Source organism: Rhizopus delemar, genomic scaffold (assembly GCF_000149305.1).
Source record: "Rhizopus delemar RA 99-880 supercont3.2 genomic scaffold, whole genome shotgun sequence".
Classification (NCBI taxonomy): Eukaryota; Fungi; Mucoromycota; class Mucoromycetes; order Mucorales; family Rhizopodaceae; genus Rhizopus; species Rhizopus delemar.
Window position 1 is genome coordinate 942,751 of NW_027137828.1, and position 27,856 is coordinate 970,606.

The 27,856-nt window shown below is 35.9% G+C and overlaps 12 protein-coding genes across 12 annotated transcripts; 7 read left to right on the top strand and 5 right to left on the bottom strand.

The window, feature by feature from the left end:
- Positions 1–125: 125 nt before the first annotated feature.
- RO3G_02586 (uncharacterized protein) lies at positions 126–854 on the bottom strand (the record flags this gene model as incomplete). The annotated part of the gene is made up of 1 exon (XM_067657177.1): positions 126–854. The coding sequence occupies one exon, from the start codon at positions 852–854 to the stop codon at positions 126–128; it is 729 nt and encodes a 242-aa protein (XP_067513278.1).
- Positions 855–1,714: 860 nt separating this feature from the next.
- Positions 1,715–3,178, bottom strand: RO3G_02587 (uncharacterized protein; the record flags this gene model as incomplete). The annotated part of the gene is made up of 1 exon (XM_067657178.1): positions 1,715–3,178. One exon carries the CDS (start codon positions 3,176–3,178, stop codon positions 1,715–1,717), a length of 1,464 nt encoding a protein of 487 aa, XP_067513279.1.
- Positions 3,179–4,903: 1,725 nt separating this feature from the next.
- RO3G_02588 (uncharacterized protein) lies at positions 4,904–5,408 on the top strand (the record flags this gene model as incomplete). Its single annotated transcript, XM_067657179.1, has 2 exons — positions 4,904–5,126; positions 5,173–5,408. The coding sequence occupies 2 exons, from the start codon at positions 4,904–4,906 to the stop codon at positions 5,406–5,408; spliced, it is 459 nt and encodes a 152-aa protein (XP_067513280.1).
- A 974-nt stretch (positions 5,409–6,382) lies between these two features.
- RO3G_02589 (uncharacterized protein) lies at positions 6,383–7,843 on the top strand (the record flags this gene model as incomplete). Its single annotated transcript, XM_067657180.1, has 2 exons — positions 6,383–6,440; positions 6,531–7,843. The coding sequence occupies 2 exons, from the start codon at positions 6,383–6,385 to the stop codon at positions 7,841–7,843; spliced, it is 1,371 nt and encodes a 456-aa protein (XP_067513281.1).
- Positions 7,844–8,238: 395 nt separating this feature from the next.
- RO3G_02590 (uncharacterized protein) lies at positions 8,239–9,290 on the top strand (the record flags this gene model as incomplete). Its single annotated transcript, XM_067657181.1, has 3 exons — positions 8,239–8,339; positions 8,395–9,100; positions 9,159–9,290. 3 exons carry the CDS (start codon positions 8,239–8,241, stop codon positions 9,288–9,290), a joined length of 939 nt encoding a protein of 312 aa, XP_067513282.1.
- Positions 9,291–9,361: 71 nt separating this feature from the next.
- On the bottom strand, positions 9,362–9,769 carry RO3G_02591 (uncharacterized protein; the record flags this gene model as incomplete). Its single annotated transcript, XM_067657182.1, has 3 exons — positions 9,362–9,502; positions 9,564–9,597; positions 9,648–9,769. 3 exons carry the CDS (start codon positions 9,767–9,769, stop codon positions 9,362–9,364), a joined length of 297 nt encoding a protein of 98 aa, XP_067513283.1.
- Positions 9,770–15,983: 6,214 nt separating this feature from the next.
- RO3G_02592 (uncharacterized protein) lies at positions 15,984–16,264 on the top strand (the record flags this gene model as incomplete). The annotated part of the gene is made up of 2 exons (XM_067657183.1): positions 15,984–16,162; positions 16,252–16,264. 2 exons carry the CDS (start codon positions 15,984–15,986, stop codon positions 16,262–16,264), a joined length of 192 nt encoding a protein of 63 aa, XP_067513284.1.
- A 1,173-nt stretch (positions 16,265–17,437) lies between these two features.
- On the top strand, positions 17,438–18,432 carry RO3G_02593 (uncharacterized protein; the record flags this gene model as incomplete). The annotated part of the gene is made up of 2 exons (XM_067657184.1): positions 17,438–18,277; positions 18,355–18,432. 2 exons carry the CDS (start codon positions 17,438–17,440, stop codon positions 18,430–18,432), a joined length of 918 nt encoding a protein of 305 aa, XP_067513285.1.
- A 438-nt stretch (positions 18,433–18,870) lies between these two features.
- On the bottom strand, positions 18,871–19,872 carry RO3G_02594 (uncharacterized protein; the record flags this gene model as incomplete). Its single annotated transcript, XM_067657185.1, has 4 exons — positions 18,871–19,024; positions 19,223–19,242; positions 19,351–19,549; positions 19,598–19,872. 4 exons carry the CDS (start codon positions 19,870–19,872, stop codon positions 18,871–18,873), a joined length of 648 nt encoding a protein of 215 aa, XP_067513286.1.
- A 1,368-nt stretch (positions 19,873–21,240) lies between these two features.
- On the bottom strand, positions 21,241–22,710 carry RO3G_02595 (uncharacterized protein; the record flags this gene model as incomplete). Its single annotated transcript, XM_067657186.1, has 4 exons — positions 21,241–21,257; positions 21,434–22,148; positions 22,202–22,556; positions 22,604–22,710. The coding sequence occupies 4 exons, from the start codon at positions 22,708–22,710 to the stop codon at positions 21,241–21,243; spliced, it is 1,194 nt and encodes a 397-aa protein (XP_067513287.1).
- Positions 22,711–25,411: 2,701 nt separating this feature from the next.
- Positions 25,412–27,034, top strand: RO3G_02596 (N2,N2-dimethylguanosine tRNA methyltransferase; the record flags this gene model as incomplete). The annotated part of the gene is made up of 5 exons (XM_067657187.1): positions 25,412–25,499; positions 25,556–25,584; positions 25,634–26,028; positions 26,075–26,432; positions 26,480–27,034. The coding sequence occupies 5 exons, from the start codon at positions 25,412–25,414 to the stop codon at positions 27,032–27,034; spliced, it is 1,425 nt and encodes a 474-aa protein (XP_067513288.1).
- A 150-nt stretch (positions 27,035–27,184) lies between these two features.
- RO3G_02597 (sorting nexin-3) lies at positions 27,185–27,795 on the top strand (the record flags this gene model as incomplete). Its single annotated transcript, XM_067657188.1, has 4 exons — positions 27,185–27,281; positions 27,344–27,387; positions 27,452–27,648; positions 27,702–27,795. 4 exons carry the CDS (start codon positions 27,185–27,187, stop codon positions 27,793–27,795), a joined length of 432 nt encoding a protein of 143 aa, XP_067513289.1.
- Positions 27,796–27,856: the final 61 nt, after the last annotated feature.

The window sequence follows — 27,856 nt, forward strand, 5'->3', positions numbered from 1 at the left end:
CCATAAACTGTTTCAGTAGAATCGTGATTCAATAAACATGACATTAAGTATACGTTTTATAAATATAAAAAGAAAGGGAACATGAATTAAAAAAATTATAAAGATGATGAAAAGAGTATAATAAATTAGAAATTATTTAACCAAGAGATGAGCTGTGTAATTCTTTCTAGAAGGGTATGTGTTTTAAAAAGATACAACTTTTGTTGATCTGTCAAAGGTAAAATTACCCCAAGCCACCAAACCAGTGCTTCTGCAGCCTCGGGTTCTTCCTTTTGTAGATACCAGCGATATTGAGTTACATGATGTTCATGTTTTGCAAAGAAACCGTTTAGGAGAGGAAGAAGCTGTTGATCGATAAGAGTGTTAACAGTCTGCTGCTGAAATTGATCTGATGGGGAAGAAGGTGAAGGTAAAAAGGTGTTTAGAGAGGCAGGTATGTGTCTATGTGCTGTCATGTGAGATACCCAACTGGGACGACTCGAGGATAAGTAAGTATTCAAGGGCTTAAATGAAGGAAGAGTGTTTCCTAAACGCATCGAAACTGGACGAGGTTGATTGGACAGCAGCTTGTTATTTCGAATGGGCAAATTCCAGTCACTGTCAACTGCACTGGGTTCTGTTCTGTCATCTAATCGTGTGATATCGCCCACATAGCAGCAATTGAATAGATCAAACGAAATCTGATTGATCTTTACACGAAATAAGCCCATGGCTTGAATGACAATATGAGAAAGACCAGGGACGATGTCGATATGAGTAAGTTGAACCATGGTTCCATATTCATAAAACGAATGGTCAGTGTCCTTTGTAAATAAACAGATAGCATAATGATCTTGATTAGGGTTGGCTGACATGTACTCTAGTATGCTATTATTAGTAGAGAGATGAAATAGACAGGGTTGTGATGGAACAACGAGGGTTGAGATATTCAGCTGAATCAAAGCAACAGAAGAAGAATGTTCATTCATGATTGAGTTTGAATTAAACAAAAAAGAGAACCAATGAACCAACAGTTGATTTACTTTGCCTAGTCTACCCAGTGTATGCCTACATAGAGGACATTGATAATATCTTGACGGGAGGTGGCTTAAACATTGTTTACAGAATGTATGTCCACACTGAGTTGTGATTGGATCAATCAAGGATGAACAACAGATAGGGCAATCGAATAATGATTTAATCACTGATTGTTTGTTACTAAATTCAGCTAGTATCTGTGATAATAAAATATTTGGTTTGTTTTGTTCTTGGTGGCTTCTGAGACAAGTAAATGATGTACACTGAAATGAATTGGATGGAATGCATTCATAACACAATGTTAATCCGCATGAAAGTGTAGTAGGTTGATTAAATGGCCTCAAACATTTCTGGCAGCAAGTTAAAAAATCAATTGATTCTTGTTCTTTTTTTGTAAATAAAGTTTGCTTTGGTTTAAAAGTATGGATGGTAGCTTGTTTCTTGTGTTCTAATACAGTCGTTAATACACACTCGCTTGATCTATTCTATATCAATTTTATTTTGAGCTTGTATACCCCATGGCTGATGCTTTATTTGCATTTATAAAAAAAAGAATAAAAAAAAGGGGAAAGTAATACAAATAAATTTTCTATAAATGTTTTTTTTTTTTCGATCGATTTTTTTTTTTATTTTTTATTTCTATAGAAACAAAGTTTCATGCCTAATTGATTGAATATTCGATCGATTTTTATTACTGTTATTGCTGTTTTAAATAATCTTTCAATCCCATCACTTGTACTTGTTTTCCGGTATAAACAGGATTTAACTGTCTTTCTATATAACTTGAAAAGGTACTATGGGGTGTACCAAAAAATGTATGTCCATGTGCAGCAATCATGGCATCCAGCATGGGTATCAGATAACCTTCTAATGAGACTTTTTCTTCAACTACTTGTAACTTTTTAACCTCTTTCCATTCTTTTTCGAAATCTGACAAGACAAATGTACAAGGAAACAACTTGAATAGTTTGCGTAATAAAGGATGATGTCTTGGATTGGGAGCATCTGTGGCAATATAAAGCACAGTGTGCTGGAATCGGCGTGTGATCGTATTCGATGGTTGACAGGACAATCGAGTTTTCTTTGTGGGTGGTTTATAATGAATAGGGTGATGAATTTCGATAGGCTTGGTATGATTGGCTTCTACTGGCATGCTACGTAATACAACTTCATAATCGGATGATTCCGTTCGATCCTTGTCGTGCTCCGGATCAAATTCTAATACTTCCTCAAGAGTTAAATCGGTAAATTCATTTACCAGCGCATGAAAGATATCATCCACTAAAATAGATGCTCGTAATTTGAATATACCATCACCCACACGAATATGTAAACCAATAAAGTCATGTCCCAATTGTTGTACAATTCTGTTGGTCGCTTCGGTCAACACAGGGTGACTAAATATCATGTTTGATCGAATCTTGCGTAGTACATTTGCATGCTCCTCAGTCTCTGCTAATATCCTATAAGAACCAAACATACTTCCAAAATGAAGTACAGGATGTTCTATCTTTTTTAATGTATTGAGTTGAATGCGGTAGTTGAATCGATCGAGTGGTAAATCAATTGAAGTGTCATCATGTATTTGATATTCATATGGCATCAAATCTCTAAAGAAGTAAATCTCCTTGTGTTTCACTTGCAAATGTCGATATATCCATTCATAACTAAGACTATCACGAAAGACGACGGGTGTACTATGCTGCTGTACTTTTTTCATATCATAAAAGAAGCTCCAGGGTATATTGGTATATCGGAAACTGTTTAAGCATTCACTAGGCAATGGCATGTCACCTTCAATCGTCACACAATGTTCTAGTCCATGCTTAGATTGAAATAATAAGCGTTCGTATAGCTTCGGGTACTTGAGCCAGGGCATTGCTGGGTTAGCCAACATGACAGGTGGGACAAGTAAGGTTCGATTGAGATAAGTGGCAAGTAATAAAGCATTTTCTAATTCTATTCTTTGATTATGAAATCCAGAATGAGGTAAATAAGATAAATATTTTTCATTTATTGCTGGTGTATGAATCTCAAAAGGAGTTGGAAAGATGACTGGAATCTGACTAGTTGGTTTTGGCCTTGTTGTAATATAAAATAAGGTTGTAGTGATAAAAAGTGTTATTAAACCAACAGTCAACTTCTTTTTTGTTGAATACATTTCAAGAAAGAAAAGAAAAAGAAAAGAAAAAAGGAAGGAGGATGTTCTATTAATGGCGATCTGTGTAAGGTTAAGTGAATTCCTGTGTGACATCAACAGATAATCCCTTTCTTTTTATCTATTTTATTCTATTTCTCTTTATTCAAATAAGCCTAGAAGATTTATTTCATTTTCTTTATTTTAATATTAAATACATTTTCATATAAAGCTTTATGAACAAGAAGAACCGTAGTTTAGAATTTGATGTGTAACTTGAGCTTTTAAATTTCAATAAAAAAAAATTTCTTTTTTATCCATTTTTAACCACTCATAAACTTTTTTTACTCTTCAAATATATTGACTTGTGAGCTGTCATTTGCTATGGTTGAATACAACTTGACACTCAGCAGGACTGTTTCTTGTTTTTTTTTTTGTGAAAAGCATTGTAACTAACAAAGAGAAGTCAGATGCAGATATAACTTACTTTGGTATATGTTTTGTAGAGTTTTATGACGCATACAATTAAATAAGACAAACCAATGATAAATTCTTGAGATAATTTAAGCTTTACTTAATAATAAAAGAACAAGAATTGTAAAAAGATGGTGAGAATAATAGAACTACATAAAATGAACGTCTTTTGAATATTTTTCTGTTACAAGAAATATAATCTTCTTAAAAAAAAAACTTTTGTAACACATCAGAGACGATCCTTCTTTTATTCTTAAAAAGGTTTAGTTTGAATAGAGAAAAGGAGATGATGATAATAAAATAAATTCATGGCTAAAGGAGTAAGTAATCTTAATTTGCGCATAGATTTCATTTTGCTATACCTTTTGAGAGAGCACAAGAAATAAAAACACTTCATTTTCAATTATTAAATGTTTATACTAAACAAATATATAAATGAATTCACAAGTATTGCATTTATACACGTTTTTTTTTCTTGACTTGTAGACAATTCTCTTTCTTTTATTGACTGTTGTTCATATAGTTGACCAGATCATAAATGAGATAGTTTCCCTCAAATTACAACACCTATTTTTATCTCAAGACGCGTCATGTTTAATGAAAAAGAAAAGAGAGCGATTGACTTTAATCTGCAATCAAGAAGATACTTAATATTTTTCCTTTTTAGTTATAATTCAAGTAAAAGAAGAATATATTTTGTGGATACACGTGAAAACATTTCTTATAAAATATCAACTCATGCTTACCCTTCAAACCCTCTTCCCTGATTTGTTGTGATAGCAACAGCCACGCTCAGATAAAACAAACCATTGTTAACTCAGCTACAGGATGCATGGGAGAATCGTTGTTTGTAAATGTTTGTATTCATCCCTCGGAACAAATGAGCTATGTTTAAGTAAAAGCTTTGAGGATTAAAACCTCGTGCTTTTCTGGAGTCGTGTGTGTATGTGATCACTGCTAAAAAGAAGAAAGGTTTCAAATAGACAGACTGTGGTTTATAAATAAAATAAAGAAGACTGTAGTGATAGATAAGGATCATCATGTTTGTTGTTATAGCAGCGAAAAAAAGAGAGAGAAAGAGAGAGAGAGAGAGAGAAATAAAATTTATTTTTAGTATTTTTTTCCGCGGAATGAAAATAATTAGTTTATTGCTATTTTGTCTCCCTTTTACTTTTATAAAAACATTATTATCCGTGGAAAAAAAATATAAATAAATCTATTCTCTTACTTTCTTTTCAGCTATTTTTTTCTCTCTCTCTCTCTTTCACTTACATTATGACATTAATAGAAGACGTTGAAGACTATTTATTTGATCAAAAATACATTTCATCTGAAGTTCAATCACAGCTACATGAAGGATATAAATTACATCCTTTACGCTCAAAAGATTATTATCGAGGCTATTTACAAGTGCTATCTGTCTTGACTGAAGTAGGCCATCATACAACAGAGACTTGGAATACTCAATTTCAATATATGAAAAAGCACAATGATACATGTAAGTGGCTACTTTATTAAACATAAAACTAAATTGCTATCAATAGATTATACAGTGACAATCACAGACGAAGAGCATGATCGTATTGCTGCTACTGGAACAATATTAATTGAACATAAATTTGTTCACAAGAATGGTATCGTTGGTCATATAGAAGATATCGCAGTGGATTCATCACATCAAGGCAAAAAGTTGGGACTTCGAATCATTGAAGCATTAAAATTTATTGCACAACAAACTGGATGTTATAAAGGTTTTGATGACATATATATGAAACACTGAGCTTATTATTCATATTGCTTCTATAGTTATTTTAGATTGCTCTACAAAGAATATTCCATTCTATGAGAAATGTGGATTTGCACCTAAAGAGAACCAAATGGCTTGGTATATCCCGTATGAAAATAAACCTCATCTATAAAAGAACCTATTTTTCTTTACACGTCTTTTCTTTTATATATAATTCAGCTGTAGATCCTCTTTTCTCAGTCAATCTAAAATCAATTGAATCCTTCTTTATATCTAAAAGGCTGAGTTTTCAAAAGACACACAATTCACCTTTATGATGCCTTACTAAAATAATCACTGTACTTTTGATTTACATTGTAACTCTTAAACTAAGTCAAAAATAAAACACAGGTAAGCTGAATTAAAATAAACTGACGATTAGCTCTTGTCAAATTATTCTTTTTAGAATGAGTAAGTTGATATTGAAAAGTAAGGACGGGCTCACTACAAAATAATATAGCTTGTATGGACTTTATTCGGCAAAAAAGCCATAAACAAAAACTTGCTTCTTTTGTTTAGTTATTTGTGCTTTATTAACAAAGCTTATATAAAATGTAATAACGGCAAACGAAACTCTATTATCAAGAACAAGAGACCTATTAAAGCCCATGTGCTTTACTGTAATCAATTTTACCTCATTTTATTGTTATCTTAAAAAATCGAATGAGACATTTGCATCAAAATCATCATTTCTTTTTTAACCAACTTTTGATCTCATATCAATACCAATCTCAGCTTAATAAAAACATACAAGAAACCATACGTTTTATTGCAACTTCTCAGACAATTATCATTAATTGCCTTTATTTTTATACTCCACTATCTGTTGCTCTATCATCCCACAGTAGCGGTAACAAATTGACTTATTAGTAAAGAAAAAAAAAAAAGAAAAGAAATTGTAGGTACGTCAGCAACTCGCAGACCTGATAATTCCTTTTTTTTATAAAGAAAAAAAAACATTTACTTTAATGGATGCAATGGAAGGAATTATACCTACTCATTCTGAGAGTTTTAATGGAACTTCAAGTTTAGATAATAGTTCAAATACAGAAATGGAACAAGCAGTACAAATACAAAATTTTTTAGCCGCTCCAGTGAATTGTAAATTGTTTGTAGAGAAAATCACAATCATAAATGGCAAAGAAGATTCAGAATTCCGAAAAGCAGAAGTCCTGTCTTCTCGCGAAGTACAAGGCAACAGATTAGAATACTATGTGCATTATGTTGAATTTAACAAACGTTTGGATGAGTGGGTTTCTCTCAAACGTTTGGATCTCTCACGACCTATTGAATTTCCAGTTAAAAAGACCAATAAAACCGATGGTCAAAAGAAAGGTAGAGGAAGTAAAAATCAAGACACATTGCCTCATGGAAGAAAGAATAAAAAAAAGACAGAAGAACACGTAGATCAGGTTGTGCTAGGAACTGAAGATGAACATGGTCAGACGGTAGAAATGGATGTTCAAGAAGATGAAGAAATGGAAGAAGATAAAAGTACGCTTTCGAAAGCGAATGAAATTGAAAAATTGCGTACGGGTGGTTCAATGACCCAAAATGTAGTAGAAATTGCTAGAGTAAAGAATTTGAATAAGATTCATATCGGGAAACATGAGGTCGAAACTTGGTATTTTTCACCTTACCCTACTGAGTATGCTTATTGTGATACGCTTTATATCTGTGAATTCTGTCTCAGCTATTATGCCTCTCATAAACAACTAATTCGACACAGGGCTCGATGTCAGTTGCATCACCCACCAGGCAACGAAGTCTATCGACATGATGAAATTTCCTTCTTTGAAATTGATGGTCGTAAGCAAAAGACATGGTGTAGGAACTTGTGTCTGCTTTCGAAGCTGTTCCTGGATCACAAGACATTGTACTATGATGTCGATCCATTCTTATTCTATTGTATGACGGAAAGAGATGAAAATGGATATCATTTAATTGGATACTTTTCAAAGGAAAAGGAGTCATCGGAGAATTATAATGTAGCTTGTATCTTGACCTTACCACAATACCAACGACTTGGTTATGGTCGTCTCCTGATTGCATTTTCTTATGAACTGTCAAAAGCGGAAGGAAGGACGGGATCGCCAGAGAAACCACTATCAGATTTAGGTTTATTATCTTACCGTGCCTTCTGGACAGAGACTATTATAGAATATCTCTTACAGGCCCAAAAAGAAGCAACAATAGAGGAGATATCACAGCGTACATCAATCACTATCCAAGACATCTTACATACACTGCAAAATATCGGAGCTTTAAAATACTATCGGGGACAACATATCATCTGTTTAGGAGATAAAGTAGTTGAACAGTGGAGACGCAATGATGAGAAAAAGAGACTCAGAAAACGTATGATTGTATCTGAAAAACTTGATTGGAAACCACTTCACTTTACACCTGCTCAATTAAGATTCCTTTAGGAGCTATCTATTGCTTTCTATTCATTGTTTCTTTTTCGGTTTTTTAATATTTGATGAGGAGAGGATAAAATATAAAAAGACTTACATAATGAAAATAATAAGGATAAATGGTTTTATTTTTAAAAAAAAAAGACAAATAAAAAACATTATAAATTGAAGTAATCAAGCATATCTCAATGCCTTCTTTTAGTATAAATTAAGACTGTTCCTGCTACTGATGGTGACCTGATAAGGTTTCAAGTGTGGGTTAAACGGCTAAAAGATACACACAGTCACGATAAATCAAAAGCGTTTGAGTCAGCATTTTCTCCAAAATTAAAATCAAACTTCTTATTTGCATCTCTTTTTTTTTTTTTTTAATTCTTTTTCATTTCTTTTCCCCTTTATTATTTATCATGACTGCAGTTACCAAAGAAACATTGCCTCCCATCGGACACGCAACAGCAGGTTCAGCCGGTGCTATGTTTGCCTCAGCACTTGTTTATCCACTTGACATGTGAGATTTGTAATAAGTGCTTGTATCATGCTGGATTAACCTTCTTATCGAATAGCATCAAGACAAGAATTCAAGTGCAAGGAAAGCAAGCTGACGATGAACATTACAAGTCAGCCTGGGATGGCATTACACGCATTATGGAAAAGGAAGGCATTTCGGGTCTTTACGCTGGGCTTGGATCTTCCTTGATCGGAACTGCTTCCACCAATTTTACCTATTTCTACTGCTACTCATTTTTGAGAAAGGCTTATAACAACCGATACAATCCTCGCGGAGGTACTTTATCAACCGCGATGGAACTTACCCTGGGAGCTGCTGCAGGAGCTCTGACGACATTGATCACTACACCTGTTTCAGTCATCACCACTCGTCAACAGACTTTGCCTCCTTCGGAACGTCAAGATGTAGTTGGCACTTGCAAGACCATCATTGCTGAAGAAGGAATCGAAGGCCTCTGGAGAGGTATCCGTCCCTCACTCGTTCTTTGCGTTAATCCTGCTATCACATATGGTAGTTTTGAAAAAATCAAACAGATCGTGGTCAACATCTTCAAGTTGCCCTTGACGCCCTGGGTTAACTTCTTGGTGGGTGCTCTCTCAAAGACTTTAGCAACTGTTATCACCTATCCTTATATTATGGCTAAAGTAAGACTTCAGTGGAAGCCTTCAAAGGAAAATCAAGATAAAGTAGTTCCCTATAAAGGATCTTTAGATATCCTCGCTCGTGTACTTAGAACAGAAGGCTTCTTTGGTTGGTACAAGGTAAGTGACTTTATCTAGCACAACCAGACTGTCGAAATTCACTCATTTTCTTAAAAAGGGCATGAGTACTCAAATAACAAAAGCAGTTTTATCTCAAGCATTACTGTTCATGATGAAGGATATTTTTACAAACTATACAGTACTGGCCTTTGCTCTTGTACAAGCAGCAAAGAAATCAAAGACTACATAGACAAACAAAAAAATCATAGATATAATATTTATTTAACGTTGTGTATAAATCAAGCATATAAATCATTCCTCTTATTGTCTATCTTTTTTGAACTTGTTTATCATTCTTTCAATATTATCCAATCCTTTCTTCACTTCTTCTATTGGTGGACCAAAACTAAGTCTGACAAAATGATGACAGGGTGATTCAAACAGTTCTCGGCGGTGTGCAGGCTGAAAGAAAAGAAGAATAAATATGAATCAAATGATTTGCGTTATTTTGTTTTAAACTTACATTCACATCAAAGAAAATACCAGGAACGACAATACTATGTATTATTAGTGAGACCAAAGATATCTCTTCTTTTTTTTTCCTTACACTTTTTCTTTTAGACATTCTTCAAAAAAGTTTAGACCAGCGTTGATAGGCTCGGGCAATCCAGACACATTCAACCAGACATAGAATGTGGCATTTGGAGGCACATGTACCTTTAAACCCATCCTTTCTAGTCGATCAAGAACATAGTCTCGTTTCTTTTTAAAGTGCTTCTGAAGTGCCTTTGCTTCATTCTTGAAAACTTCAGGATCCAAGAAAGGCATGGCAGCATATTGAAGGGGATGGCTTGCACCTCCTTCAAGGAAGGAACCTGTGCTTTCCATAGAAGCAATCACTGTCTTTGGAGCAACAATCCAACAAATTCGCCAACCGGGCATCTGTCAAGAGCGAGTAGCTTTAGAAAGAGTTTCTTTTTGCTTATAAAATTGATTTACCCTAAAGTTTTTTGTTAAACCGTCCAAGATGATCACAGGATCTTCATTGACATCATCCACAAATTCACTGATACTGACCGTTTTGCCTTCTTCCTTATCGTAGATATAAGCAGAATAGAATTCATCCATGATCATAGTGGTATGCCTATTTCTGGCAATGCGAACAAGCGCTTCGAGCTCACTGTCTTGTATAACTTGACCTGTAGGATTACGAGGATTGGATGCCACGATGACTCCCAAGCCTCGACCGGTGATTTCCTTCTCAAGTTCATCTGGTGTAATATGATACCGCGTGCTTTCATCCAATGTAGTAGGAATCGGTACAAAGCTCTTAAAGACAGAGAGTATTTGCTCATAGGCAGTGTATTCAGGCAAAAAATAACCCACGTGCACATCGCCAAGGGCAGCTCCTAATCGGCTCAAGCCAGCTCGACCACCAGGTACAATGCATACATTCTCCTCTGTATATTTGGATTCCTTTCCCTTTCTGTAAGTTTCATTGTAAAGATTAGCCACTGCCTTTTTCAATGGAGTGATGCCACTTGTGGAGGCATATTCATAGGTATCTTCAGGTACCTCAATTCGATGAGGTCTTTCTTTACATCCCTCAATATGCCCCACTTTATGAATAAAAAAAAGTCAGGATGGATATTTTTCTTTTTTTTTTTTTTTTTTTTTCCTTTGTTTACCTTCAGGAGCACCTTGGCCAAAGTTTGACCACTCCTTGTCATCATAATTGTAGCCGCTTTTCTTTGCTCGATCCATCACATAAATAACTCCAGTTGAGCCAGGATGGGTAATTCCGTGAATATTTCCTTGCTGTTTTGAGACTTCACCACGATTTTCATTTCCTGGATAGCTTCTCAACGTCTGATGCGCCTCTGAATGCTTCTCTGACGCGCTATTGTCATAAAAGTGAGTAGATAATTCTGTGTTTTGTGTGTTATACTTTACTGTTTGTTGTTGAGTACTTTTTGAGCAATATCTGCAAAATGGTTGTTGCTTGGCATTTGAATAATAATAATAAAAAAAGAAAAAAACGATGAACTAACGATCAGGATGATATCAATTCAGTTCTAGAGTCTACTTATTTTCAGATACAGTTCCTACTATTGTGTACAGCTTGGTAATGATTTAATTTTGATGTCATGTTGCCTCTAAAATAGTATCAGTAAACAAGTACATTTCCCGACGGTCAATCGGACCGCAAATTAAGTTCTGAAGACTGGCCAAAAATACTTCATTCACCACACTTAGTAAAAGTGCAATATATAAGAATAGCTAATCCTAAATGGTTTTTTTGCATACCATTTATCGCATTTAACCCTATTTTCATGATTTTGCTTAATAGAACAATAAAGAATAGAGAATAAGGTACATCAAGAAGCGTTTTAGTATAAGATAACTGAAAGAAAAGGCATAAACGTATGTAAGCTTTAAATGAAGAAAAGCAGACAGAATTTGATACATCAGACGTAATTTTTTCCGTGGATTTATTAGTTTTTATAATTCTGGTTATTGACTTGCTGCCATTGACATTTGCGAACGTATTTTAGTAGAATATCTTTATCATTTTTTTTTTTTTTTTTTGGCTATTGTTGTTTGACTTATAAAATGCTGAATTTCTCATAATGAAAGGCCAATTTTTTTAGTCAATTCTGTAGTTATACCCATACAAACCAGATCAATCAAAAGAGAAATAGGCTCAAACAAGTCATATTGAGACACTGATAAAACTGAAAATAAAGGCTGTTGAATTCATCAATTAATTTTATGAAGCGGTGCCCTAGCACGTTATGAACAGGGATGACTTTTTTTATTTTATTTTTTGCCAATGTATGCCGCTACTTTTCATGGTGAGATCATGACTGCCTGTAGAACTAGGAGCATCTCAAGTTTATGGTATCAAAACGATATATATGCCATCGTTTTATTGTCAGTATCTTTCTCATCCTTTTTCACTTTAGAAGCAAGCTTATTAAAGAATAAGGAATCCAAAAAGTTGTAGTTTAATAACCATGTTTAAGAGAAAAAACTATGAGTAAAATTCCAAATTAATCATTCCTCTGCCGTTATTTAGCTTATCATCACTGTTTTAACCAAATTAGGGGTATACTTATGATTAAAAAGCATGGTCTTCTTGTAAAATAGACTTGAATGGTTGAACAGAAAGGCCTTGAGTGAAAGAGAAAACGGATTGTGCCTATTTTTTTTTCAAAGCCACGATTGTGAACGAGTCGTAGCAAGTTTTCTTACTGTTCTTTTAGTGTTTTGAATAAATATTATTCGATTGATTATAATTCGCAGCACTGTGTTTTTGTTACTGTTTTGGGATTCATATTGCTATTAGATTCATACCTTTCCTCAGGAACAGTTTTATATGAGAGTTCAAAATACGATAGTGAGACACAAGGTAATACAATAAACGATGTTGAAATGACAGATGGTTTTCTAACTCTTATCAAGGAGAGAACACCAATATCTTTACAAGGAAAATCTGTACGAATCCCATTTTGGTACTTTATAAAATCTCATTGGACACAATTAATTATCCGCAAAATACAGCCTGTGTGGTCGAATAAAAATGAACAAGCCCAGATTATTTCTTTCTTCTTCTTTCAGGACTCTTTCAATTATTTGTGTCATGTAAGTATTTTATAAGAGATCTCAAACATTTCTTCTAATTGTATGGAATTAGGACGCAAAGACTTGTCCAATCTGAACGAGTTGCTTCAGCATCTCTTTTGGTGCCGTTGCCTCGTCAATGGCATCTATACGTTTGGCCATTCCTTAGTATATTCTATCCCGTATTTTCTTATGTTTACTTTTACAAATATGATATTTACCTTGGATCAGAAGAATGGACATTTGTCACATTAGGAAGCATCATCTCTTTACACGCTTTAAGCTTTTTAGTCTGTCAATGGAGTGTTGATTTAAAAGCACTTTTTACTTGTATGAAGGTAAGTTGATTAAAAGGCGAGAAAGGAACTCTGCAACTAAACAACATTCGTGGCAAAAGGAAAAAGATGTTCACAAAGCAACTATTATCAAAATTGTGCCTTTTCGCTATCAAGGCAAAGGTATGCTTATTGAGTTAGAGCATAGCAAGGTATTATTTTTAAACAGAAACAGGAAAGAGTAAAAATTAACGACTTTTAACTAGTCGATTGATACCAACGAAGACGAGATTTCTTTTGTTTTTCAACAAAAGAAGTTTATTTTGAACCCTGATAAAAAACAATTTGAACAACTACTTTACCCTTCAGATACAAATCACATTGTAAAGCCTTATCAAGACATTAAAGGATTGACTACCAAAAAAGAAATTGAATCTTTAACTCATACTTATGGTTTAAACAAGTAAGATTAATTGTGGTCTTTTATAAACACTGGCTAATTTCTTTGAATAGGTTTGAAATTCCTTTACCTACATTCATGGAACTTTTCAAGGAACATGCCGTTGCTCCTTTCTTTGTATTCCAAATATTCTGTGTTGGTCTTTGGTGCTTGGACGAATACTGGTATTATTCGTTATTTACTCTTGTTATGTTGGTTGTTTTTGAATGTACTGTGGTCTACCAACGTCTTCGTACAATTGGTGAATTCCGTGGTATGAACCAAAAACCCTATCCAGTCTATGTAAAGAGAGAAAAGAGATGGGTCCAGATTCAAAGTGATGAATTATTGCCTGGTGATGTTGTATCTATCGTGCGTACCAAGGAAGATCAAGGAGTTCCATGTGATTTGGTTATTGCGGATGGTTCATGTATTGTAAACGAAGCTATGCTTTCGGGTGAATCCACTCCTCTAATCAAGGTGATAACGGAAGCTTAAAGAAAAAGGAAAGATGATTAAACATTTTTATATAACTAGGAATCCGTTGCTCTTCGAAACCCAGATGAAGAATTTGACATGAAGGTAACTGACAAATTGAACGTTCTTTACGGTGGTACCAAAGTACTTCAAGTGACCCCACCTAAATCTGAAGCTCCTCCTGACCATGGTTGTGTATGTGTTGTTGCACGTACTGGATTTGGTACATCTCAAGGTGAATTGGTTCGTACCATGATTTTCTCAACTGAACGCGTCTCTGCCAACAACTTTGAAGCTTTGTTATTCATCCTTTTCTTGCTTATTTTCGCCATTGCTGCCTCTGGTTATGTATGGCAAAAGGGTATCGAGAATGATCGTAAGAGATCCAAGCTCTTGTTGGACTGTATCTTGATTATTACCTCCGTCGTCCCACCCGAACTTCCTATGGAGTTGAGTTTGGCTGTCAACAGTAGTTTAGTTGCTCTTTCAAAGTTTGCTATTTTCTGTACCGAGCCCTTCCGTATCCCCTTTGCTGGTAGAGTTGATGTCTGTTGTTTTGACAAGACGGGTACCCTTACTGGTGAAGATCTTGTATTTGAAGGTGTCGCATTCTCCGATGTTTCAAAGCCAACGATTGATTTATCTGCAGCTACCAAGGTCCCTAAGGAAACTCAGTGGGTTTTGGCTAGTGCTCACGCTTTGGTTGAATTGGAGGATGGTGTTGTTGGTGATCCAATGGAAAAAGAAACCTTGAAAGCTCTTGAATGGGAATTAGCACCCAATGACATTGTTGCACCTAAAGGAGAAAAGAGATCACAGCATTTACAAATCCGTCGCCGCTATCAATTCTCTTCTGCTCTTAAACGACAATCATCTGTATCAACCTTGGTTCACCCTTCTTTCAGTGGTCCAAAGACATTTATTGCTGTTAAGGGTGCACCCGAAACATTAAAAGTCCATGTACACTCAAGTTCCTGCACAATATGTGGATATCTACAGACATTATACCAGAAAAGGTAGCAGAGTCTTGGCACTCGGTTACAAGATCTTGGACAATCAATTGAGCACCAGCCAAATCAATGACCTCCCCCGTGAATCTGTTGAGTCTGATTTAACATTTGCTGGATTCATCGTGTTTACTTGCCCTCTCAAAGAAGATGCTATTGCAGCACTTAAAGAATTGAACGAATCCTCCCACCGTTGTATCATGATTACAGGTGATAACCCACTGACTGCTTGTGCTGTTGCTCGCGAGGTTTCTATTGTTGAACGTGATGTTTTGATTGTGGATAGGGATGAAGCAAGAAAGGACAATTCGGTTGTATTCCAAACTATTGACGAAAGCTACCGCATAGAATTTGACGCTACTGAACCTTTGGATGCTAAACTTTTGGATAATTATGATCTTTGTCTGACTGGTTCCGCTATGAGTCAATTTATGCTTAATAAGGAAAATATGAATTTGATCCTTGAACATACTTGGGTTTATGCCCGTGTATCTCCTTCACAAAAGGAGTACCTCTTGACTGGATTAAAAGATCTTGGATACACCACTTTGATGGCCGGTGACGGTACGAACGATGTGGGTGCATTGAAACAGGCACATATTGGTGTTGCTCTCTTGAACGGTACAATGGAAGATCTTCAAAAGATTGCTGAAAAGCAAAGAATTGAACGCATGAAGGCCATGTATGAACAACAAAAGAGTATTGCTGCTCGCTTCAATCAACCTCCTCCACCTCCACCTCCTGCAATTGCTCATCTTTTCCCAGAGTACGCCGCTCAGATTGCTCAACAACAAAACCAAAATTTGACTCCAGCTCAACGACGTCAGCTGGAACAAAAGAAGAAGATTGAAGAAGCAACTCAGAAAATGATGGAAGGCATGGATATGGAAGAGCCACCTACGATTAAATTTGGTGATGCCTCTGTCGCTGCTCCCTTCACCTCCAAGCTTCGTAATGTGACCTCTATCAACAACATCATTCGTCAAGGAAGATGTACACTGGTTGCAACCATTCAGATGTACAAGATTTTGGCCTTGAATTGTTTGATCTCTGCTTACAGTTTATCGGTGTTGTACCTTGACGGTATTAAATTTGGTGATTATCAACACACGATCTCTGGTATGTTGATGGCTGTTTGTTTCCTTTGTATCTCTCGTGGAAGACCTCTTGATAAATTATCAAAAGAAAGACCTCAGCCCAACATCTTTAATCCTTATATTATTTTGTCTGTCTTGGGTCAATTTGCTATTCATATTGCTTCCTTGGTTTACATCAACAGCCTCGCAAAATCTTTAGAACCGTAAGTCATTTTTTATAAAAACATAGAGCCATTTACATATTTTTTTTTTTTTTTAAAAAAAAAAAACAGACAAAAAGAGGTTGATTTAGAAGGCGAATTTGAACCAAGCTTATTGAACAGTGCTATTTATCTTATTCAATTATCTATGCAAGTTTCTACTTTTGCCATCAATTATCAAGGACACCCATTCCGTGAACGTATTCAAGATAATAAAGCATTGTATTACGGCTTGATGTCTGTAGGTGGTATTGCATTAGCTGGTGCTACGGAATTATGGCCTGAAGTGAATGAACAACTTCAACTTGTTAAATTCCCTGGAAACGGTAGATAGACATAGCCTGTCTTTTCTGTAACTTTGACTAAATATTTTTATGTGTAAATAGTTTAGCTACAAGTTAACGGCATGTATGATACTTGATTTTGGTATTGCTTATGCTATTGAAAAGGTCACCAAACAACTTTTTGCTGATAATAAAGCAAAGAAGATTGCCAGAAGAAAATAGAATTCATATATAAGCAGACTTTTTAATAAAAATGAATACATGTAAATTACTTTTTTTTACAAGCTGATCAGTAATAAGGCCCTGAAATCAGTTGAAATCCTTTCGAAATTAATACACTCTTGTTGACAAACTGTCTAGTATTAAGCCATCAGTAGACAGAAGAGAGGAATGATTCACATATTGTTGATGCGCAAGAAGGGTAAGTTGAGGTAAAGCTCAAAGCTATTTTTTCAAGAAATACAAGTTAAATGTTGTACTTGAAAGAACCCATTGGGCCAATAAGAATTTACACACTGAGAAGAACACATCAATACTCATTCCCTTGGTAGATAAAAAAAAAGACAAAGGAAAGCTGAATAGAGGAAAAAGAAAGGCGTGCGCAGTAAGGTGTGATGTGGAAAAGTATCCTTTAACATAGTTGCAAGGAGAAGGTGGATGCTTATTTGATTGGATTGAATTTTTGCTTAAACCAATCAGTTGGGACGCTAGTCTCTTTAAAGAATAGTGTATCATTTTGTAACAGGATCGACTCTGTTGTTATTTTTCTTACTAGACATATTTAGCTACTCTTCAATGCTGCCATCCTCCTTTATTTAAAAGACTAGGGAACTTTCGGTCAACAAAGCAGTATAGAAAAGGAAATGAAGAACAGAGGCTAAAATCCTGCCCAATCAATAAGATGAACACTAGGCAGTATATAGAAATCCATAAAGAAATAAAAGTCCTTTATTTTTTTTTTTATTTTTTTTTTTTAACTTTTTAATTCATTGCTATGGTTCAAGAGCATGTGATTCAGGTCAACCATGGTACATCTCAAGCATTCAGTGTAGGCTCATTCCAAACCGGTGCTTTTTCCGGACCACCTGAATTCACTCGACGCAAGAACTGGTCACAAAACGTACTTGAAGAACTCCGAGACATTGTGCACGTCTTAGGGTCCGATCTCTGCCTTCTCTACTGTTCACCCACAAGCCGTGAATGGCTTGGTTACCAACCGACGGAGCTCACCGGCCACGTGTTGACCGAATTCCTTCATGTGGACGACAGGGATCCTTTTGTCCGAGACTTTGAGACTCGTCGACCGATCCGTACGATCTATCGCTTCTTGCGAAAGGACGGCAAGTACGTGACGCTCGAGAGCCATGGTCATTTTTACAAGTCGTGTTTCTTTGGCACGGCGAGGTGTGTGCCGACCGAGACGACCGGGAGGATGGATCGATTTCTGGATGTGAGGATGGAGAACGACAGGCTGCGTCAGAGACTTCAGCAGATCAAGGCACAGGCCAGAAAGGAAAGGGCCTGCTTGGATGAGCAAGACCCTTTGGCTGAGACGAGCCAATCGACAGTTGAGAGCCGATGTGAGGAAGAGGACGTCGACGCCCTCTTTGCGGCTGTCTCTCATCCAAATGTCTATACGCTTGGTGTTCTCAATTCGTTTGGTGCGACCGAATCCGTCAATCTCTTTACCGGTCTTCAATTTGACTTGGGCGAACGGTCTCGGGGGATTTCGATGGGTCTCGAAGGTGAATTGTTCAATACGGTCATGCCACCTCAGATGGGTGATGAAGGTTCAGATGAGACGAGTGGGTTGAAGATGAATAAAAAGGTAAGGGTAAGAAAAAGAAAGAGAAAAGGGGTGTTGATGTGTTTTATAGAGAAGAGGACAAGATCAGCCTAGGATTTGTACAGACTGTGGTAGGACGGATGCACCGGAATGGAGAAGGGGACCCAATGGGCCCAAGACGTAAGATGAGATCCACCTCTTGATGTCCACTCACTTTTTGCTCTTTCCTTTTTTTTTTGTGTGTGTGTGTATAGGTTATGTAACGCATGTGGCTTGCGTTGGTCAAAAGCAAATAGACAGCCAAACAACAAATAAAAATACAAGATTCAATCTTAACCTTCCTTGCTTTCAAATTTATAAATATTTTGAAGAATGCTGTTGTTTTTCAAATATGATTTTTGATTCACAATGCAGAAACACTGTGTCTTGCTCAACTAAAGAAGACAAGGCCAAGAAAGAGAGAGGATGAAGGTAATCAGTCTTGGCCAATGAGAAAGAAGAAGACGAATAATGCAAAACTGAATGACGTTTTATTATGTGTGAAAACATGTTTTTTTCCCACAGTCTTGAGTTTAATCTCTCTTTCCTCGAGCCATTCTAATACAGAAAGATGAGTTTGATTGAATCTAAATCGATTCACCCTACCTGATCGCACCATCAACAACACCCAAGACACCTACGGTAAGACCAGCAAACACGATCGACACAATCAATTTGTCTTTTTTTCCTTTGAGCCAAAGAGGAGTTTGATTTGGGGTTTGAAAGTGTCTTTGGTTGGCAAGCACGTTATTGGGTCTGTTGATAAGCATTGTAAGAAATAAATAAAAAAAAAAAAAGATAAAAATAATAAAATACAAAAAAAATAAACAATTTATAAATTTAAAAAATAATCATCTGATTTATTTACAGGGGATTGTATATGATACACACACACAGAGAGAGAGAAAGAGGGTATAAATAATTAAAGGTCTGTGATACGTTTGATTCGATTACATAGTTGTAAATGTTCTCCTCTGTATTTTATCAAGTATTCACCATTTCCTTTAAATGTCACAGTCTTATTCACTGGACAACCCTAGTAAGAATGAGTACATGATTTGATTGGGGTTGAATGAACTTACTCTGATACCATTTGAACATTTATAATAAACACTTTTAAATCCAGACTTCTTATGAACTGTATTGCCATTATTCTTCCAAAGATAATCATCGCTGTAAGGAAATTCTTTTGTTTCAATAATGGTTGTTATAGCCTGTATTTCACGTTTACGCTTTCTGATGTTGACTGTTTCAATTGGAGGAGAGAGTGGAAGGGTTTGTCTGTGAAGATGAGTTAATACAAATAAAAAAACAGATTGAATCACTTACTCTGGTGAAGGCAAGTTGTTATTTTGAGGAGGGATTAATAAGCTGTCGATACTTGGTTTTCTATTGGATTGAGTGGTAGTGTGTAACGATGTGAGATTAGATTGTTTCTTTTCTTTTTGTTGAAGTAAATAATCAATCTCTTTTTGACGTAATTTAGCTTCTTCTGTCTTTCTACGATCTTCTTCTACTTTACTTGATAAAATAAGACCAAGTAATTCTGGTTGTGAACCATACATTTGAATGGCTTTTTCAATTGAAAGAGGATAATAGGACATTATTTTTTCTGATTTATAAGGAGGAGAAGGGGGATAACATGTTGAAGATAATCTTTTGGAAAGGAATGACATTTTAATATAAAAAAGAGAAAGAAAAGAATCATAAAAATAGTCTCCTTTTTTTTTTGCATAAAATAATCTGGAAAACTTTAACTGTCACATGAATTGAAAATTTCCGTTTGGCTGCATCTCCCCCTGGATTACTGCTCCCAATTGGTAATTCTTCCCGTCTGATGATTTATTATTTCCTTTTAAAATGAAACAAAGCCTTTTATTTTATTTTTTTATTCAGCCTTTGTTGAATAAAATAAAATAACCTTATTGATCTCATTTCACCTCCTTTTTTTTCCTTTCTTCTTTATTTTCTAGAATGTTTTAAAAAGAATGAAATGTTCTTTAACGGAGTTTGATGGACGAAAAAGAGTAAATTTTCCGGTCAAAAGAAAATGTAAAAATGGGAGCTAAAAATGGAGACTGAATACGTCAATTTTTTCTTTTATAGAAAAGAACGCTTAGCGTGGCAAAAAGGGCTTAAATAAAGAAAGACTTGGGTTTTTTTGGAATAAAAAAAAATTTTTTTTTACCCGTTTTGATTACCCCGCTTTTTCATTTTTTCAGTCTTCCTCCCGTCTTTCCATTTTCCTTCATTGGTGCACTGGCAATTCAAGAATAGGGCGAAAAGGGTCCATGCGAATCGGAGTTAAAATAGACTGCAGTTCAGTAACATGTCAAACAGCACACGAAAAGAGTAAAGATTATCCGCCCTGACACTTTTTTTTCCCATTCTTGCAAAAAAAAGAAATGAACGTGAGTAAAAAAAAAATAAAGTCCAGGACCCCCCCCCGAAATCACCCGTCCAAGGAGAGAGAGAGGATGGTAGGCTGTGATAAAGTGAGAATCATACTTGAAAAACATGTTTCATCAAATTATTTTTAGAGAGATCGTAGTACAATAGAACCAGACGATGATATTAGGTTGATTGGATCGGAGATCAATCATGGATGAAAATGTGGGGTAAAAAAGAAAATTGGATTCAATTCAATCCTTCTGGCCATCCTCGGATTGAATTGGCTGTCTTGTTTTTATTTTCATTTATTATTTTTATTAAATAAAAAAAAGCATCTGATTTAATAATACATCGCATGATCTACACGTATTTTCACTTTCTTTATTGCCCAGTGACATCTTTTTATAATAAAAAAGATGAAACACTCTAAAATCCTTTAGAAAGCATACGATTTTCCTTTTATATCTTTTTTTTGAGGCTGGTGTATGTCCTTATTCAATAGCTAATATTTTTTTTTCCCTTTTTAAAACACATTGTTCTTTGTACACTTAATACAACAGAATGAAACGATACATCATCTTTCATCTTTGACTGTAGTCTATCATTACGGATTAAATAAACTCTTTTTTTAATCATCCTTCAAAAAAGAGAATTCAGGTGGTGTGTAGATAAATGATTATAATTTAGTTTCTGGTCTTGGTGGTGTATGAAGCTGTGTAGATAAATCTGGAGACAAATAAGAATCAATGTTCATACACTTTTATGATCACTTACCTAGCAGTGTACGCATCCTATTTCTTGAACTCATCGTTCCTGTAGGATTCGTCCCATTCTCACTTTGATTTCCATTCGTAGTATTTGCCGTAGTCGCTGCCGAGGTGGTCGATGCCATCTTTCGGTCCATCATCAAGTAATGCATCTGCATCCTCAGCCCGTGACAGACCGATCTCAATCCTTGCAACTCTTCTTGTAACCTAAACGTCTCGGTCATCAAGGCCATGTTCTGTTTGAGTTCTAAGGAGGCAATATTGGCCGAAAGTGTCTCTAGTTCACTCGCCACCCGTTGATTCTCGGCCAGGACAGATTCGCTTCGGGCCTCTTCGGGTATCATGTCTAGGTCGGGTGAAAAGTAAGTTGGAAACATGGTCCCAAGCCTTTCGAGAATCGAGTCTGTCCGCTGCTGTGATTCATACTGCTGTCGTTTGAGGGATTGGTTTTCTTTTTGAAGTCGCAAGATGTCTTCCCTCAGGCTTCTTTCCTTCTGATCCTGCTGGCGGAGGTAGTCTTTGATGGGTTCATACGGACAGCGCTTGAGATGATCTACCAACTGTTGTCTTTCATCTTGCCAAGAACAGCCGTATGTTTGATGGTCACAAGGTATTCTGTACTGAGGACACTCTGTGATATGTTGGCCGTGTTCGAACCGAGGCCGACAACTGTTGCAGTACACACACTCAATCATCTCTGCTGGACAGTGGTCATAATGTTTCTAAACAAAGAGAAATATCGTCAGGCAAAGACAGCGATTCACAGAGCACATACCTGCAATTCAAACTTTTTCAACTTTTTTTTACACATTTGACATTCTAAAGTTCTAAACTGACAGTTTTCTGCATGAGAATCCAAGTCCTTTTTCAAAAGTAACTCTTTACACTCTTCGAGTTCACAACAAGTCACTGTATATTGACAGTCGTGTTTGATGTGAGATTCAATAAACTGACGCTGACCAACAAAGTCGCAACCTTCTTCTGGACAGTGAACAAGTAACTCGTTGACAATGTTGGCTATGATTTTTACTGCTGGTTTTATCTCCTCTATCCTTATCATCGTACGATCGATAGGACACTGACAAGAGGTCTCAAGTGATTGTTGTATGCAGTGTGAACAAAAAGTGTGTCTATGAACAGGTGAGAATCACAAAGGGTGAAGAGTGTTTAAAGTTACCCGCAGTGCGTTGTGACAGGATCAATAAAAGGTGTTTGACATATACAACATAATAAATTATCATTGACTTTATCAACGTATTTTATAGCTCTTATATCAAAGGACATGTGGAAATCAATTCAAGAAAAAAAAAAAAAAAAAAAAGTGATTTTTACACACACACAAACACATGAAGATTTATGTTTAAATTGCTTGTCACGTTTAATTTCATATCGATTTTATTAAAATGGTGGTCTGTTTGTACTCTGGGCTTGTTTAAGGTGATTAAAGGCTGAGGTACGGAAAAAGGTACAGACTAAAGAAGTCTTTTTCTCTATCCTTCGTAATTTTTCAATCATATTTATTAATTCAACATCGTTCATTTGAGACACACATGCTTTCAACTATAGATCTTGTAAGTCTTTTATCAAGTGTTATTGTCTTTATTTGTACTTTATTAATATTTTTAACAAGTAATTCTGCTTCATCTAATATTGCATCTTCATATGTACGCATCTCTGAAGAAGAAAAAAAAAAAAAAAAAAAAGAAAGAGATAAATAAATAGCCGTCACCCAATCCTTTTGGTTGCTGTCTGTAGAATGTGATACAGAACGATAGGATTGCTGCATAATGAATATAGCGGTTGACAGTTTTCAATAAAAAAAAAAAGGATGCTTGTTTTTAATAGTGCTCTTTATTGGGTATTATGAAAGCCATACAGTAACAAAGTTCGTGTACAATCATATCAAGAGCTATTTGTACTCATCACACCAGTCATTGTTCATTCTTTTTAAAACAATGATGAATCAATACAACATTCACGTAGTATTGATTCATACAACTCAAATGAGATATTTATCGCTTTCAACAAAGCATATTATCACATTCAATTTTATTTTTCCATAAATACAATGGTACCTTTTTCTTGAAATGTAAATACCTTAAAGTTGGTAATCTTTAGAGTCTTTCTTATTCTATTCAATCTGACTCGTATTACTTGAATTTTTTAGAGAAAAGAGAATAGAATGAGCTCATACTGTCTTTGTCTAGCTTGTTAAATTAGAATGACAGAAACTGAACTTTCTACATTTTATCTGAAAGATGTTTTACAAAAAAATGAGTGACTGATACCAGACAATAAAAGCATTGTGGCACAGGCAAAGATGATGATAAAAAGGGTCAAGGAAATCAGCAAGAAAAGGCACCAATACAAACATGATTCTAAAGGCAAATAAATCTAAATGACAGCATCCTGGTCTTTGGCGCTGAAGAAGAAAAAAAAAAGGGGGGGGATATCATGTTTGTTATCTTTGAACTACCAGACGAGTAAATGAAAAATGCGACAAGACAATGGATTATAAGCAAATGATGAGAACGGTAAAAGAAAGACTTGATGACTAAAGGAAAAAGCAAAGCAGTGATAAATAGACAACATGGACTTTTGAGGCCGTTGTCATTAAAGCTGTTTAGCATTAATAGGGCGAGGATATATAAAGCACACAAGGATGGGTATTGATCGATATCTCAATAATAGCAAACGATCATCATCAAACCCCGATGTTTACAGTATTCATCACGATGATCTTATAACTCTATCCTGCAGCTCAAGGGTGATCTTTTATTGGCAAACAAGATGGGGTGAATGTAAATACTTTTCTGTCATTATCCATCTTGTAAGAACAAAAAGAGGAGGACATGGTCTCTGGACCATTCATCCACATGAGCTGCAATCACTTGCTGAATCCGCTCATGATGAGCCCTGCTCTTGGCCTCTGATGAAATGCACTGAAAGATTCACTTTTTTTTTATCAACATGGTGCTCTATCAAATTGAAAAGGACAGTAGAATACGCACATGCTTTCAGTGAAGTGTACAAGAGATGGCTGTCAACTGAAAAGAGATGAAAGGTTTGTTGTTTCCTCTGGTGGTGATCACACACAGTTTCAAAGCCATCTCTCTTGTGGACATGTTTTGCGACATGAACATGTCTACAACACGCAGAATATGAAAAAGGCAGGATCAGACAGCATGGTGGTACCAAAGATTTTAAACAACAAATGAATTCCCTTCTTAGGGTAAGCGTGTGGAGTTAAAGAAGGTGAGTAGTAAAGACGAGCGCTTGAAGAAGAGAAGAAGAAGAAAAAGAGCATGACTTGATGAACTGATCCAAGCCAAGAATAGAAAAGCAGTGATGAAAAGTGGTGCAAGTGAAAGCGGTGGACGTTATCTGAAGAGAATAATTGAGAAATAAAATCATTTGCTGTGATCACCGTGACACTGTACATGAAGGCCGCTTGTTTTAATTTTACATGTAGCCCGAGCTTTCTTTCTTGTAAACATGAGGGTTTACTTTATAAATGATAACACTGTGAATAATTATGACTTAAAAAAAGTCAACTCTGTGGACGTTATGATATCAAAACCCCGTCTGCTACTAGAGAACTGATGATAGACAATAAATAGCCTGGTTCAACTTTTTTTGCAAAAAGATCAAGAATGAACTGACTCATAAAGCAATATGAATTCAAACAAGTTTTGGGCGCAATAGTAAAGTACTTTTCAAAAAAAAAGAACCCTGTAGGCCTTTGTGGCTTGTCAGATCATTCATTTTTTAAATTGACCCAAAAAAAATTACAAGTGATATGTTGATAAAAAGTGTCACTTTTCGTTTAAGAAACCGTCTTGTTTGCACCCAAAGAAGAATGTCGACCACAGCACACGATATCGATATAACACAGTACAATACAGTAACAGAAGGAAAGGCGACGATCCTTTTCCCAAAGCATAACGAAGTGTTTTATAATCCTGTTCAGCAATTCAACCGTGACATGTCTATTGCTGCCATTCGTACTTGGAGTGAAATATATAATAACGAAAAAGCAGAACGTATAGAAAAGAAATTATCCAGAAAAAAGGGTAAGGACTATAGAAAAAGAAGAAGATGTATAAAGTTTTTATTTTATTTTTTTTAGATGAACAATCCAAAGTGGCTCTTCAAAATGTAAATAATAAAATAGATTGTCTATTATTTTATATTGATAGCTTGATAGACATTGGATAAAATAAAAAATTCAAACAACTTTACTATTTTGGAAGCCCTTGGAGCAAGTGGTCTAAGATCCATTCGTTATGCTAAAGAGATTCCCAAGTTGAAGCAAGTCATATGTAACGATATTGAGATTGACGCTATGGAAGCTATTAAACGAAATGTGAAATACAATGGTCTTACTGAAGAATTAGTAAAGCCCAATCATGGAGACGCGATGCGTGTGATGTATGATATGGTCGGCAAGGATGAAAAATTTGATGTGGTCGATTTGGATCCCTATGGGTCTGCTGCCCCCTTTGTGGACGGCGCTGTTCAAGCCGTGGCCGATGGTGGCTTACTATGTGTTACCTGTACGGATCTTGCTATTCTCACAGGCTCAATGCACCCAGAGACATGGTAAGATGAGGACAGACGTGTGGAAAGAAAATATTGACTTGTTTAGTTTTGGTAAATACGGTGGTATGCCCCTGAAGGGTATGTTTCCTCATGAAATGGCGCTTCGATTAGTCTTGCAACAATTGCAAACCTCCGCTGGCCGTTACAAACGTCATATTGTCCCCCTTGTTTCATGTAGCATTGACTTTTACCTGCGTGTGTTTGTCCGGGTGTTTACTTCTCCTCAAGAAGTGAAAAAGTCCGCTAGTAACATGGCCATTATTTATGAATGTTCTGGTTGTCACTCTTATTCTGTACAGTCCCTTGGAAAAATCAGTTTGAAAGACAATGGGGCAGAAAGACATACTCCTGCTAGTGGACCTACTGTCAACAGCTCGTGCGAGCATTGCAATTCTATACATCACGTAAGTTTTTACATCATGACAAAAATCAGGATATTCACCTCTTTTAGATCGGTGGACCTGCTTGGGGAGCTAGCATTCATAATGAGGAATTTGTGACCAAGATGCTTCAACATGTCAAGGATAACGAAGAGAATTATGGCACAAGTGCTCGTATGAAGGGAATGTTAACTGTGATTAAAGAAGAAATCAATGCGCCTTTCTACTGGACACTAGCAAGATTATGTGGTACGCTTCACTGCAACAGTATACCCATGCTAGACCTTTATTCTGCCATTCTCAATGCTGGATATAACGTTTCTTCATCTCACTGTGCCCGACAAAGTGTCAAGACGGATGCACCAGCTTCTGTCATGTGGGACATCATGAGAGCCTGGGTCAAAAAGAATCCTGTGGTGATGAACAATATTGCTGAAAACTCACCCGCAAGAGCCATTCTCAAAAAGGAGCCCACGATTGAGGTTAAATTTGACAGACACCCCAAGGCCGTTGCTGAATCAAGGTCTGACCATTTAGTACGCTTCCAAGTCAACCCTACACCCAACTGGGGCCCTAAAGCAAGAGCAGGACAAAAGAGAAAGACAGACGAACAAGTGTTTGAATAGAGAGCTCCATCGATCGGCTACTTAAAAAAACTCAGCTCAATAGCTTAAACTTTTAGAAACAAACCCTTTTGTAATTTTTTTTGTAATAAACCCTTTTTTTTTAAAAAAAGCATGTCCACAAGTAACCATAAATTTCAGTCTTTTCAAGCAATGACTGGCGCCTCCACAAGAGACCAAACTGTTGAAGAACGTTACGGGATTCCTGAAAACTTTTTGGAAATTGAAGTAAAGAATCCTCAGACACACGGTAAAGAAAAAAAAGGAGGTTGACTTGTATGAGGAATTTTAAATAACTGAAACATTCAAAAGGCTTTGGACGCAAGATGTATACCGACTATGAAATCATTTGTAGAGTAAGTTTAGAAAACGTTTTTTTTTTTGAATGAGACCATGTATGAATTACCTTGTGTATTTTAGACCAATATTCCCGCTTTCAAGTTAAGACAGTCTGCAGTGCGTAGAAGATATAGTGATTTTGAATGGTTTAGAGATATACTTGAACGTGAATCGACTAGAGTCAATATTCCTCCTTTGCCTGGAAAGGTTTTTACCAATAGATTTTCAGACGAGGTTATTGAACAACGTAGAGAAGGTTTAGAAAGATTTTTACAAATGTAAACAGAAAAGAATGATAGATCACAAGAAAATTATTAAGCATTTTTTATAGTGTTGCTGGACATCCTTTATTACAGACAGGCAGCAAAGTGCTAGTTGCTTTTATTCAAGATCCAAATTTCTCTCGTGATAACTACAACTATTAAATTGTACAGAATGCAGTAAGCTTTTTTAAAAAAAAAATGAACAAAGTTTTTGTAATAAAAA